Below are 14,263 nucleotides of genomic sequence, written 5' to 3'. Positions count from 1 at the left end.
AAGTTATGACCTATGACTTATGAGTGGCCTAATAATATTTGTATGAGTTGTGTTGGGACTATAAAAAATAGTACAATTTTGTGTCAACTTACCACGTGGTGAGTTGTGGTTGGTGAAAGAGTGTCTGTGAGTCATGTGGGGACACACTTTTACCAATTATAACTTGCTACGTGGCGAGTTGTGGCACAAGATTATGCCATTTTCGATGGTCTCCACATTTCCTATTTTTATATTAATTTTTAATAAATAAAATAAAATTTCCATCATTTAACGAAGTCAAGACAATTAATTGATTTTTGGTACATATAATCTCAAATTTCTTCAAAAAAGAGAAAATTTCTAGTTAAGGACCTTACTGCCTTAATAAGAGTATTTAAATATCTCGTAGTTTTTTGTTTTATAATCTATAAAATGGTGGATCTCACACTTGAATTTATTATTTGGCTAATATTTTCTAAATATAATTTTCAATTTTCAAAGAACTGTATCCTGTTTTCCTGGTTTAAAATAGAATTTTGATAACAACTAAAGGGGCATTTTTTGGATACAAAAAATGTTTTAAATGATATAGTTGCTAATAGATTGAAAATAGTAGATCTCACATATTTGTCCAAACTCTTTTATTTCTTAAATTAGAAAGTTTGTCTTTATCACAAAAAAAAATTCCTACACTTTAAATTTGAAAGTTATCATTAAAAAAAAAAGAGTACATAATAACCTCTATTCCTTTATCATTATCCAAAAAAAAAGTAATTTACAGATTCTATACGTTACTTTTTGTAAATATATTTTTTTTTAAATTTCAAAAATAGAAATAGTCTCTCAAACAATTGTTTTTATAATAATATAAAAATTATTATTTGAAAACTAGTTTCATGTTTAATTTAAAAAAAATTATTTTTACACTGTTTTGAAAACAAAAACAAAAATTCTTCTACCATTACCCTTAGCTAACTAAAACTCATAGTTTTTACATCATTCTTATTATGTAACAATTATTTTATGTGTCCGCTTCTTGTATCAATGTAACTTAACAGAAACGTTGGAAAAAAAAAAAAAAAAGCGCTCCGTCAATAGAATTATTGTTTTCTTTTAGAGGAAAAAAAATATTATAGAGGAATCTAGGAGATGTAAGAAATATAGATATAGTACAGAGGATTCTCCGTTTCATCATCATAAACAGAGCGTAGTGATTGTTTACGCAGACTTAAGCCACAACTGGACAAGGATTCCCGTGACACTTTAACCTGCATAAAGATAAAATAAAAATTATGGCTTTGCATCAGCAGTCCCCCCCACCACTCTCTGTCCTTTTAACTCACCACCCATCAGTCTCTCACTCTCACTCACTCGGTTTTCTCATTATTACCCTTCTATTGCATCTGCATCTCTCTCTCTCTAGAGTTGGTACAGTTTTACTATAAACACAAGTTATAGGGTATAGGGGCTAGGAGAAAAATGGCAGGTTCAGGATCCTTTTTAAGTCAAGTAAGCGGAAGAGAAGCATGGAAATCAACATCCAAGAGGTGGGGTGGTAATAATAGTTACATTGGTGGTAGGTGTGAGGGAAGTTTGAAGCAAATGGAAGGGCTTAACATGTATGGAAGTGAGAATGGTGGGTTGGGAATGAGGAAGAGAGTGATGGTGGTGGTGGATAATACCTCACATTCCAAGCATGCAATGATGTGGGCACTCACACATGTAGCTAACAAGGGTGATTTGTTTACTCTCCTTCACATCATCCCTGGCTCCTCTGAGAGGGCATCTGACTCCTCATCTTCAACTTGTTCTCCTGACCTGGCCAACTCTCTTGGATCTCTTTGCAAGGCTTGTAAACCAGAGGTATGTGTTTGTGACTCTGTTCTCTTTTAATGGTCAAGTTCAAGTGAGTTTATTATATTTTTTCCTTCTCTGTTTAAGTCTTAGGAGTATCAGATTAAAAATAATTAACTTGCTTTCTCTTCTGCATTATATATGCCTTTTCATCCTGTTTTTGATAGATCCCATATGTTGAGAAAGGGGGGGGTAGTATTCTTATTGTGTTTGACAGATCCTTCTTGGTCTTCCTCTTCTACCTTTCAAAGTTTCAATCCTGTTTAAAGAGGGAAACATTTTCAGTTTTTTTTGCGGTTTTCTTTTCTTTTATTACTATTTCTTTTATCAATAGCCTTTTCAGGTTAAAAGAATGAAAGAAAGCTCCTTTCTCTTCTTTAGTGCAGGAGGGGAATGATGATTCTTCAGCTTCAGTTTTCCTTTCATCTTTTTCTTTTTCTTTTTCTTTCCAGAATGGGAAGATGCAGATTTTCAGACACTTTGGCTTTCCTGTTACTTGTTTTCTTTTCTTTATTTATTTATTTAATTTGTGGTATTGAATAGAAATTCTGTTTCATCTACTGTTGTGTTAACTTGCATGAGTGGGGTAAATTTTTAGGTGGAAGTAGAAGCACTGGTTATCCAAGGGCCAAAACTGGCAACAGTGATGAGCCAAGTGAAGAAGCTGGAAGTGTCTGTGCTAGTGCTTGGACAGAAGAGGCCATCTACACTTTTCAGCTGGTGGGTGTGGGTCCACTCCTAAACCCATCTAAATCTCATCTTTCCTTTTCCCAATTCACTCCCCTTGCTTTTTTTATCTATGTTCACAGAACTCTAGATCTTGACTTCTCTATCATTTAAAATCAAATTAATGATAAAGTGGGGCTTTGTGCAGCTTGTGTGGGTCAGACAGCTCGGAGGAGTTTGTGGAGCGGTGCATTAACAATGCTGATTGTTGGACCATTGGAGTGAGAAAGCAGAGCAGAGGCATGGGTGGGTACTTAATCAGCACTAAATGGCAGAGGAATTTCTGGCTCTTGGCTTAGTCCTTGTTATTAATTATGTAATGAGCTAATTATATACGGGAAGAAGATAGTTTCTAATATTAGCTTTTCTAAGCTTAACTTGTTTAGGGGTGCGGGGGAGAAATTAAAATGGTTCTAGATCCTGTAACTACTAATCTCTCTAGTCTCTTATTAATTGACAATGATAATCCTCCTCTCTCGCTCTCTCAAGCTATATATATATATATATGTTGCAACAATGTGGCTAAAATCTTCAAATCCCCAGTTTCCATAATTGCTGAAGATAGCAGTTAAAAAAAGATAAAAGAGATTGACAATTAGGAAAGCTGAGTACTTCTTTTCTGGGGGGCCTATGTTAGAGTTAGAGAGGGCTGTGCTGGCCTCGTAATTTGATGGATATTTTTCGGCTGAATAATAGTAGTAATTAGAAGTTGGAACATATAAATTTGTTGTACGTTAACAAAAGAGCCTGAGGAAGAGACACCATCCGTTAAAGTTTCCACAAGCGCGCCCACTTTTTATCGGCCCAAAAATTCTTTCGAAGTCTCCAACTAGTTGTCCGGTTGTCCCGCTTGTTTACTTCTTATTAATGACTTCTTATTAATGTCTATGTCCGTTACGATTAACAAAGACCCCAACCACTTGCCCCTCTCTCGTTTATTTCTTTTTGGTATCAAATATCAATTCAATTTTAGACAGGAATTGGACTCAACTCTACTTTTGCAATAATTACATTATGTAACTGGCATCTATTTTTATTTTTTCTGAATTGGACTTGGCTCCACTTTTGCAATAATTTCACCATGTAACTGTCATATATTATTTTTTTTTCGCAAGATATGGACAACACATTCAAGAGTCCACATATTGTGAGAGATATATCGTGATGAACAAGAGTCCACATGTTGTAAGTATTTGTATAGGCTAGAAGCATATGAATCAATGGCAACGGATTATAATTCTCAATACATTCAGGCCAAAAATAGCAATATATATAAGAACCTGAAGAAGTTTCTAGTTCTGAGAGGTAAAATGCATATATTAAAATTTTCTAGTGAACTGATGCAAGTTTACAGAACAAAGAGACGTGTCTGTTTTTTCTTTTGTACCTTTTTTTCCCCCTATTAAACTCTTCCAGGATCCTCACATTCAACATCATCTCAGAATCAGACTTTATCATCTAATTTATCATTTACAAGGGGGAGCAGCTCCATCCGATTTAATGGTGTCCGGGGTGTACGGGGTGTTCGAGGGGTAGGGGTTCCTGGTGGCTGTTGTGAGAGCAAGTGCCTCACATATCCGTAGAATGTACATCCAACAAGTGTCACGGCACATCCAACGGCATTCAAACCCGAAATTGGGTTTCGGAATATCAGCCAAGAAATAAGGACAGCAACTGCAACCTGTACATAACAAACACAGCAATGTAAATCAACAACATCCGATAAGGAAGATGTGCAATGAATAAAAACATAGAGGTTTCTTTATATGAATGGCAAGAATAATCCAGTCCATCAATCAGTAGGGTACATGCAACAACAAAGTAATACAAAATTTTAAGAACTCATTCAAGTGTGGAGACAGCGCACAAGGGTGAGAAGATGTAAGAAGTTCTTAGTTGGAACTTGGAACCATTCACAAGATTCAAGGATTCAAAATAAATAAGCAATTTGTTGCATACACGGATTCAAGTATTCAAAATTCAACAATGTACGTCTATTAAATAAAATCACTTGAGAAATAAAGAACAATCAGTGGCAAGGCAATCTGAAAACAATAATATCATCAATAATGAGAAAATGCATTAAACAGTCTATCTGATTTTGCTAAATTGTTTTCACCTTAAGGTTTCCAGCAACATTGAATGTGACAGCAGTTGTGGAGTGAATCACATAAAAGATGGAGAAGTTAAGACAGAAAGCCAACACTCCGGAGCTGAAAATAATGATGAGGGATGAGCAAAGAGACTCATGGGTGTGAAGCCATTCCAAAACGCCATTTCCTTCGAGTAGCATTGCAGGTACTGCCAAAATCATGGTTGCAAAAGGTGCCATGTAGTACACTGTGTTTATGCTGAGTCCGACCAAAAATAAAGTTGAATTAATAATTAAATAATCCAGCATAAATTGTGCACCTTTATTGTTTGAAGTAAAAGATAGAGTATCATGCACTTAGAAAACAAACAAGAAACTCATGCATGTGTATGTGTTCTCTCACAGAGTCTCATAAAACAAACGCAAAACTCTCTCTCTCTCTCTCACACACACAGAGACACGCAAACACACAGTACATTAAAACTCAAGTTTCACACACTCATATTGATATCCATTGACTCACGTAAGCAAGCAAGAAAGAAGAGAACACAAATAAAATCACAAAGTGCCTGGATAGGAGAACAGGAGTGAGGAAAGAGAAATTCATAACAAGAGTATATAAATAATAACGATCTTTAGGATCCACCTAGTTGCAGAAAATAACAGAGGAAGAGTTCAAATTTTGGAATGTTGTCACAGGTTTACAGTGGAGTGACAAACCCTCTCTACCTTAAGCATTGTACCACTAAGTGAAGCTAGGGTTGCATCAGTCCAGAATATGAGAAAACAGTACTGATTACAAAGAACAACCCAGCCCATATATAAATACCTCAAGCATCTCAAAATCCACCATATTCACCACTCATTATTGGAAATTTATTGTTCAGTACTTGGGCAGATTTTATGAGGACATTCTTAAATTGCATCGCATTGAAAATTATATAGATAAATAAAGATTGCATCGTTTCTGCCTGTGTCAATGTTAATGTCATATATTTTGTTCACAGCCGGTCCCAAGCATGGCAAAAAGGGGTTTGAGGTAGGTTGGCGGCTTGCATAAAATTTGTTCATTTATTATTTTATATTTTAAAAAATTGCATATTTATGTAAACAAATTATAATATATAGAACAACATTAACATCCTTTATAAATTCATAATAAGCTATCTCATATATGATTTTAGGTCGAGCCAAAACAAAATACTTTTTCTTGTTAGGTGGGATTCATTGGACATAGATCCAATTTTTCAAAATTTTTTTTTTTTTGATTCCTTAGCATTTTTTTTTTGCTGCTCCAAGCGAGGGCAAGATATCATTGTGTTGGTTCTAAGCATTCAAATTACTAGTATTTTGTGACATTTATCATATGCTATATAATAAGTTGCATCTCACTTGTACATGTGGTTGTGGCTAGTGGTTCAGCATAAGTGTTTCCATCTTGTACAACGTGCTTTTGCCATGTGGCAAGCTACAAGCATACTAAAATTATTAAAATAATTTGTTTTTTGTAAATTCTATTACTAAAGTTTCAAGTAGTTTAAAGAATATTACTCTAATTAATATTCTATTACTAAAAGTTCCAAAAATATTTACAAGTATTATCAGTGTTTCACTATTTATTTATGATAAATGTGTGACAAAAAGCTAAAAACTAGTTTTGTTAAAAAAAAAAAAAAAAAAACTGAGACAAAATGCTAAAAGCTATTTAGCTTTTGCCAAACAGACACTTATCATCTGCCATAATTTTCTGTTTAATAATAATAATAATAGTTGGGTCTTAGATGATGTGTATGCACAATAATTAACTTCTGTTCTTTTATTTTAATTGTATAGTCATTCTTCAGTTTCAATTATATTATGGAACTATTTTCTTTGGTTTACATGTTAATCAATGCATCACAAGGACATGGTTCTAATTACAATTAACAAAATGAATGATGCACATGGATTGTTGTGTTATAGCATTTGAATGCACAACATTTCCATCACAGAAGAGTGAAGATTGATCAAATGGCTAGTGGTTCAGCATAAGTGTTTCCATCTTGTACAACATGCTTTTGCTATGTGGCAAACTACAAGTATACTAAAATTATTAAAATAATTTGTTTTGTGTAAATTCTATTACTAAAGTTTCAAGTAGTTTAACAATATTACTCTGATTAATATTCTATTACTAAAAGTTCCAAAAATATTTACAAGTATTATCAGTGTTTCACTATTTATTTATGATAAATGTGTGACAAAAAGCTAAAAACTAGTTTTGTAAAATTTCAAAAAAAAAAAAAAAAAAAAAAAAAACTGAGACTAAAAGCTAAAAGCTATTTAGCTTTTGCCAAACAGACACTTATCATCTAAATAATTTTCTGTTTTAATAATAAAAGTTGGGTCTTAGATGCTGTGTATGCACAATAATTAACTTCTGTTCTTTTATTTTAATTGTATAGTCATTCTTCAGTGTCAATTATATTATTGAACTATTTTCTTTGATTTACATGTTAATCAATGCATCCCAAGGACATGGTTCTAATTACAATTAACACAATGAATGATGCACATGGATTGTGTTATAGCATTTGAATGCACAACATTTCCATCACGGAAGAGCGAAGATTGATCAAATGACAGAAATGCTGCTATGGTGTACCTCCCCCCCCCTCTCTTCTCTCCGACTCCTTTTAAAAAAAAAAATTGTTGGATAGTATTGAGATGCACAAGTTCCTATTCTAGAAAGAAACAAAAGGCCAGGCCATCATAATTCATAAGCAACATGAAACAAAATTCATGCAATGGGGAATCCAAAAGGCTTCATGTTCAGATAGACATGCCCATCTTCATCATCAGTCCCAGTGCATATAAGGTATTAAACAGACTGCCTAGGCAGTTAGGACACACTGGCAAGGGAGAGTCTAGGCCACTAATCATACTTCTATTTAAAATATCACATATTCATATTGATATACTGAAAAAGTATCAACAAAGCAAACTCTACATATTATTTTCTACGGTAATATTCAATTTTATTGCCAGAACTGCCCGAACTTCTCTAACACCTACAAGAATCTTCTTTAGGCTATTATTGCCCAACTAGGAGGCTGTCAAAAGTTGTGTACCACTACCACATGCAGCCAATGTTCTGTGTTTTGAACACAAAGACACTGAAAAGAGACACTGCAAAGACTCCACATACTTGGCTGTGGATCCATATGGAAGCACTGACATCAATGGTATCATTCTGAAGCATACAACTTCATAGTGCAATGACATGACGAATCATACATCACATCTCATGCATATTACAGTAAAAAAAACTACAGAAACATTGATGAAAACTTATCAAAAAGTTGACGTGCCTTGCCTAGGAACAAAGACAAAAGGCAAGAAGGAAAGAAACAAAATGATGACATGAGAATAATGAAGAAAGAAGGGGGGGGGGGGGGGGGGGGGAAACAAGAATACAGACACTACCTGTCAAACTTGTATCCATGCAACAGAGATTCTGCAAGGATAGTTTTTGTGGAAGTAGCAAGACAACCAAATAAGGCAGCACAGAATCCTAACATATTAAAACTAAGCTCTGTAACCGATGTGAGAAGAATTCCTCCAACAATGGGTACCAAAGAAGCCCAAATTCGCCAGTCAAAGTATTTTCTCCAAACAAGCCACTGCAAAACAACTGTTCAAAATCCTCTTTATCAGATGCAGTTAGGATACAATTTAAGAATCATTATAAAAAGCAAGAATGAAAATAATGATAGATGTTACCCATGCTTGAAACTGACCTGTGGTAGCAGGAGTGAATGACTTTATTGTTTGCATAAACGAAACTGGGATGTAACGTAAGCTCACATTCCCCAACACGATGTTGATACAAAACACAAATGACATGGGAAATATTCTTCTCCAGCGATCTTCAGGGTCAACCGTTATAAGTGGTTTAACCTTAAACACTTTGATCATGAGGTACGCTCCAATGGCCGAGCAAATGAAATGAATACATGATACTGATAGAGGAAACTTAAAATCCAGTTTCTGAAAGAAGAAATTAGTTTAGATTTACATCAGCTGTGGTGATCACCACAAACTCACAAATATAGCGAGGATCAAGCCAACCTTTTTCTCCAACTATTGTTGGTAGTAATGATTGGGAAAAAAATTAACTAATCAAAATATAAATGAGGAGGGAATAAGTTATAATTGATAAATTGGCATGCAGTTGTAAGAAACTACAAACAACAATGAATATAATGGTAACACCAGAGAAAGCATTATAAGTTCCATCAATTGATATTACTAGATATGTGCTAGAATATATCATATTTGTAAAATAGAAGTATAGACAAACTCATATGCATGCAGGAAGTATATGGATTAGTCAGTCAAAACTGAATTAACTGTCAAGTCATACACAAATGTTTAGTCAAAACAAAAGTTTATTTGTATTGCTTGTTGTTGTGGTGCATGTCTCATTTATTGCTTTTTATTCAAATAAAGCTCTCATGGTTTGACATCATTTCGGATTTTATATAAAATATTAAAGAAAAGGAAAGTAGTCTAGATCCAGAATGAAGCAATTTGAAATAGAGAATTTATGGGTAATACACAGTAAATCTCTTCCATTGATCAGATGTTGGCCTTAATACATGCAATGGTATGTAGTAAGATCATTAGAACATTATGGCCAATACAAAATCAATCTTTCATGTAAATTTGAAAAAGAACATTTCATTATCAGGTTTAGAGCCACAAAATAAAACAACATATGGTTAGAGAGATTTTTTATGATGTGGAACTGCACCAAGCCAAAGCCCTTTAAACCCACTCCTGGGGATAAACCACGGATACATGACCCCACCCTCTAGAACTGCATATCAAGTAATCCAGGAGAACTCCTAATAGGGATCAAACCCAAGATGTCTAGGTCTATAGCTCATCTAAAGCTTCCAACTACTAGGATGCACCTAACAGGTCATATGGTTAGGGAGAAAATAAGCATCCAAAATCTATAAACACTTAAAATGACTAAATCCAACGGATATCCAAGTCAAACTTGGATCTGAATATCTTTTTAGGCAGCAGTAAACAAAGCCCATTAACATACCTCATCCCCTGAAGTTTGTGATCCTGGGTTAATTAAAAATATTTAACTATGGTTTTGACAGACGGAGAAAGGAAAATCAGGCACTGCCTGCCATTGAGAATATTCACCTGAGCTTGAGGAGCTCAAATTGGGTTATTATAACTCATACCAGGTTCTCCCCATCAACAAGTAATTCAGCACCTCTGCACAATTTATAGAGATATACTGGAAAGATAAAATTAGACAAGGTCTCAGAGGAGCCCAACAATGGAATCAAATTTGAAGCCATAAAACATTGTAACCCACCATGTCCAACAATCTTAGATTAAGATTATTATAGAGTTTTTTTTTTTTTTTTTTCCTTCTCCCTATTGGTAAGTTACCCATGGTGCTGATGAGTTTTGAAACCACGGTCTCATCCTCCACCTTACTCTTACAAGAAGAGAAAGTGTCATTTGAACTAGAGCTCATTGGCAGATCATTATCATGTTCTACTACAATGGCATGAACCAACTACTGGTCTTAGCTCCAAACATCTCTTTAGTATCACGGTTTTTTAAAATCAAAATTGTAGAATCAGAAGGAGAGTCTTCTGGATTAAATCATAGGATCGGATCAAGAATCATAAGATTTCACTTTTCTTTAGAATAAAAAAGTGAAAAATCACTGGTATTAATAATGTGTTCAAGAAGCATCAACATCACATAGGTGATAAATTTTTTTTTTTTTTTTAGAAAATAAGAATGATAATCTACAATAAATCAAATGAATTTTAAAGAGATAAATGTATATATCACAAATAGAAATATTTTTTTTTAACTACAAACATTATAACAATAGCATCGACAAGGGTTTCAATATTGAAAGCATGAGTTCAGCTAAATAAAAGTTGATAATCATTATATTGTATTGCCTTCATTTCTCTTACATGCTTTTGATATGCCAAATCGATAGAGAGGAGAGTTTTTCATCTTGGTGATTGATTCAATAGACAATGACAATTAGAGTTAATAGAAGATTCTTATGTATAAGTTATCAATAAGGGCAAAGCATTTATCTTGGAGAAGTGATGGATTTGTTACAAAAGGTCTTAAAATTTTTTTTCCCCTTTTTCTAGTTGATCTCTCAAGTGTCCAAACAATGGCTATAAATATGTCAAAATTTAGGATCTGGCGAGAATGTGGTAGGAATTTCACAATTTGGATCTAGATCCTACCCCAATCCTACGATACGAATTAAAGCTCGTAGTATGAACCAGGTGGGTCATTTAACAAACAACAATTCTATTTCTAGGACAATGGGATCTTTCTAATCTCACCATTTCATCTCATCCTTAAAAGAAAAAAGCCAAAGAGTGAATAGGCAAAGAATACATTACCCCCTCTTCTCTGGGACCAGCATAAAAGAATAGGCAGACTATGAGACTTATTCAACAAAATTTTGAAGTTTGAAGGGCCCATAATACCAACCCATCTTCACATGACATGTGAGTAATGGGAGTCAAAGTCAAGACTTGTCAACAGTGTTAGAAATTTCAAAATATTCAATTAAGAGAGAGAAATCAAAAGTGGTAGACTGATTCCTTAGCCAAGCAAAGCAAATAATCTCTCTAGGACCTAGGTACAACATAATCAATAATTAATTCCACTAAATTTTACATCCATAGATCTGATCTGTTCATATATCTTTTCTTATTCATAGATCCGATTAACACAGAAATTTATAGCCTCGCCATAGCTTAGCTCGTCTTGTTCACCAAAATCAAAGGAGAAATGTCCAAAATTTCTCAATAGTAAATTGTCATTTTTCAAATTAAATTCTCCAATCAATCCAGCAAATTTAAGAAACAGTGTATTGGCAAGTGAAGCGTCTGTCTTTGAAACACTAAATCCATAACACAGAGACTGTCCAAATTGAAAAATTAAAACACAAACTAAGTGTAAAAATCAAACAAACATATAAAAAATATAAAAATGGCAATAGAAATTGAAAGAAAAAGCGGAATCTAAGAAACAGTAATTGGCAGGAAGAGAAATGAAGAAGGACCTGGAAGATCCACTTGTTCATGATGATAACGGTGACGTTGAAAGCCCACCATTGAAGAATAGCGAGAAGAGATCTAATCACGCTCCACTGTAACAACTTAGTTTCCTCCATCATTCTCTCTGGAGACACGCAGATCACCAGAGATAAATTCTCAAAATCACAAGCACTCAGACCCAGCACAGACCCAGCACAGAGAGAGAGAGAGAGAGAGCTGTGAAGTGCTGCTGCTGCTGCTAAACCTAAAAAAACAGAGAGAGAGAGAGAATTGGGAAAAATGTGAGGGAGGGTCGTAACGGTGGAGGAGGTACCTATTCTATTTGTAATTGGAGTGAGATTTGGTTTCTTTCTTCGTTTTGTTGAAAATTCTATTCTAAACGTTTCTTTCTCTTTTTTGTTCTCTCCTCTCTCACTCACGCCATGGGATTTGGAATTATGTCCGAATCTGTTGTGTACATTGTGCTTTTTGTAGCTAAAAAAACAGTCCCATTTTTATTATTATTATTATTATTATTATTCTCTAGTACGAGTAGGAGTATTTCTTAGTTGGGGGATGTGGGACCCACTATCCAAGGTTTTTAGGGGTAGCCTAGCCTAACCTAGGGGGTGAGAGTCAGAAAATCGCAGCCATTCAATGGATATACTAAAGAGAAGGTTCAGATTTGACTTTAATTTTCAACGTTTTTGACTCCAGAGAATATGGGAAAATTTCTCAAATTTTTTTTTTTAAAATTTTTGTGATTCATCAATCATCGTGTGTGGGACACTACTACAACAACTACTACAGCGTTTCTCTCTATGGATTCTGACTGGTTTGTATTTCCGCGGTTATGGTTTATTTAATATTTATGCACAGTGAAAGTTTATTAATCTCAAGGAAAGTTGTTAAGGAGAATTTATATGGACTGAAACGGTGATAATCACCGTTATATTAACTTTTGTTACCCATTTAATTTCGGCGTAACATTAGGTGATTGAAATTTATGAGAAATACAAATTTCACAATATTTTTACAATAAATTTTAAGTGTAAGGTTATAATTGATTGTTACGAGTGAGAAAAAATATAATTTAGTGTGTGTTTGAGAACTGATTAAAAATTTTACTTATTTTTGCTATTATTTATGGGCCTCACTGTACTATTTTAATTAGATTTTACCTTTATTTACAATACTTTTAGTAATAAGTTTTCAATTTCAGTAAAATAAGTGGTATCCAAACACACCCTTAAAGTAATGGATTCAAATAAGAATCAATAATAATTTACTACCTATGATTTGTTGTAAAAATATTGTAAACATAACACTTCTCGAAATTTATATTAAGGTAAAAGAAAAAAGGGAAATTAATATGAGAGGTGTTTGGTACAATTTTCTTTTCTTTTTTTTCTTTTTCTCGTTTTACCAAAGTGATAGATTAATAAATTCTCAAAAAACAAAGTGATTGATTAATAATATTTGTCTTATAATTACAAATTTTCACCTATAAGGGCATGTTTGATAGACTGTAACGATAATTATATAAGAATAGGAATAGGTATTATAAGGAATAAAAAATGATGTGATGTAATGTAATACTTATTTTTATTCATTTGTTTGGTGACAACACAATAATATAACTTTGAAAACAATAGAATGAAAGCACTTTAAATCAAACTTAAGATATATTTTAGGAATATCTTACTCATATAATTATATTTCCTAAAAAATAATATTTTTTAAATTTGAAAGAGATATTAGTCATTTTTTATGATTTTTTTTTTCATAATTGTTATGTGCATACAGAAAGTTTGTTTATTTAGAAATATATTAATTTTAGAAATTAATACACCTATTAAGGAATAGCTATTTCTTAAAAATGAATAGTTATTTCTCATTTTTGTTCCTTAAAAAAAAATGTTGCTCCTCATTTTAAATAATGACTATTTATAAGGAATGATTATTCTTTGTAATATAAATATAACTAAACTATTGAATAACTAAATCATAGGTATAACTATTATACTACAATGTCTATTACAGTTTACCAAACTGCCCTAACACATTAAATTGTAAACCCCCCATCACCTTATTATCATTAATGTTTTTTTTTTTTTTTTCCCTCCAACTACTAGTAGTAGTTAAGACAAAATTCATTAGCTGGAAGTTAAATAAGCTAGAAATCAATTATAAATAATAATAATAAGTTATAAACATCAACTCTCCCTCAGTGTAGCTAATAAAAAAACATATAGTCACCTTCTAATATTAGGTGTACTAATTATTGTACATTCTTGACATGATGGTCATTTTACAAATATAAATTCTTGTGGAGGTAAGAAGAGGGGCCAATGGTTGGAGTATAAAGTCTCTAAGATAGAATTTCACTCACTTATACACTTAGATTATATTAGAATAAAATTTCTATCTCAAATAAAAAAAGATTATCAATCATCTTATTATTATTATTATTATTATTATTTTCTATTGAAATAGGGGAATTCATTGCAATGAA

The 14,263-nt window shown here is 33.1% G+C and overlaps 2 protein-coding genes across 2 annotated transcripts; one reads left to right on the top strand and one right to left on the bottom strand.

The window, feature by feature from the left end:
• The first annotated feature begins 1,306 nt into the window (after positions 1-1,306).
• LOC126698227 (uncharacterized) lies at positions 1,307-3,047 on the top strand. Its single transcript, XM_050395318.1, has 3 exons — positions 1,307-1,842; positions 2,432-2,553; positions 2,708-3,047. The coding sequence occupies exons 1-3, from the start codon at positions 1,459-1,461 to the stop codon at positions 2,856-2,858; spliced, it is 657 nt and encodes a 218-aa protein (XP_050251275.1). The 5' UTR covers positions 1,307-1,458; the 3' UTR covers positions 2,859-3,047.
• A 725-nt stretch (positions 3,048-3,772) lies between these two features.
• Positions 3,773-12,215, bottom strand: LOC126698226 (UDP-galactose transporter 1). The gene is made up of 5 exons (XM_050395317.1): positions 11,775-12,215; positions 8,431-8,680; positions 8,117-8,324; positions 4,679-4,910; positions 3,773-4,240 (listed from the first exon to the last, which is right to left on the bottom strand). The coding sequence occupies exons 1-5, from the start codon at positions 11,886-11,888 to the stop codon at positions 4,004-4,006; spliced, it is 1,041 nt and encodes a 346-aa protein (XP_050251274.1). The 5' UTR covers positions 11,889-12,215; the 3' UTR covers positions 3,773-4,003.
• Positions 12,216-14,263: the final 2,048 nt, after the last annotated feature.

Source organism: Quercus robur, chromosome 9 (assembly GCF_932294415.1).
Source record: "Quercus robur chromosome 9, dhQueRobu3.1, whole genome shotgun sequence".
NCBI lineage: Eukaryota > Viridiplantae > Streptophyta > Magnoliopsida > Fagales > Fagaceae > Quercus > Quercus robur.
Note: the sequence above shows the minus strand (reverse complement) of the source record. Positions and strands in the feature narration are given on the sequence as shown.

Coding starts and splice junctions, on each gene's coding strand:
- LOC126698226 (XM_050395317.1), bottom strand. CDS start 11,888: ATGATGGAGGAAACTAAGTTGTTACAGTGGAGCGTGATTAGATCTCTT. Junction 4,911..8,116: donor CATGGATACAAGTTTGACAG/GTAGTGTCTGTA, acceptor GGTCGGACTCAG/CATAAACACAGTGTACTACA. Junction 4,241..4,678: donor ATGTTGCTGGAAACCTTAAG/GTGAAAACAATT, acceptor TGTTATGTACAG/GTTGCAGTTGCTGTCCTTAT.
- LOC126698227 (XM_050395318.1), top strand. CDS start 1,459: ATGGCAGGTTCAGGATCCTTTTTAAGTCAAGTAAGCGGAAGAGAAGCA. Junction 1,843..2,431: donor GCAAGGCTTGTAAACCAGAG/GTATGTGTTTGT, acceptor GTAAATTTTTAG/GTGGAAGTAGAAGCACTGGT. Junction 2,554..2,707: donor CCATCTACACTTTTCAGCTG/GTGGGTGTGGGT, acceptor GGCTTTGTGCAG/CTTGTGTGGGTCAGACAGCT.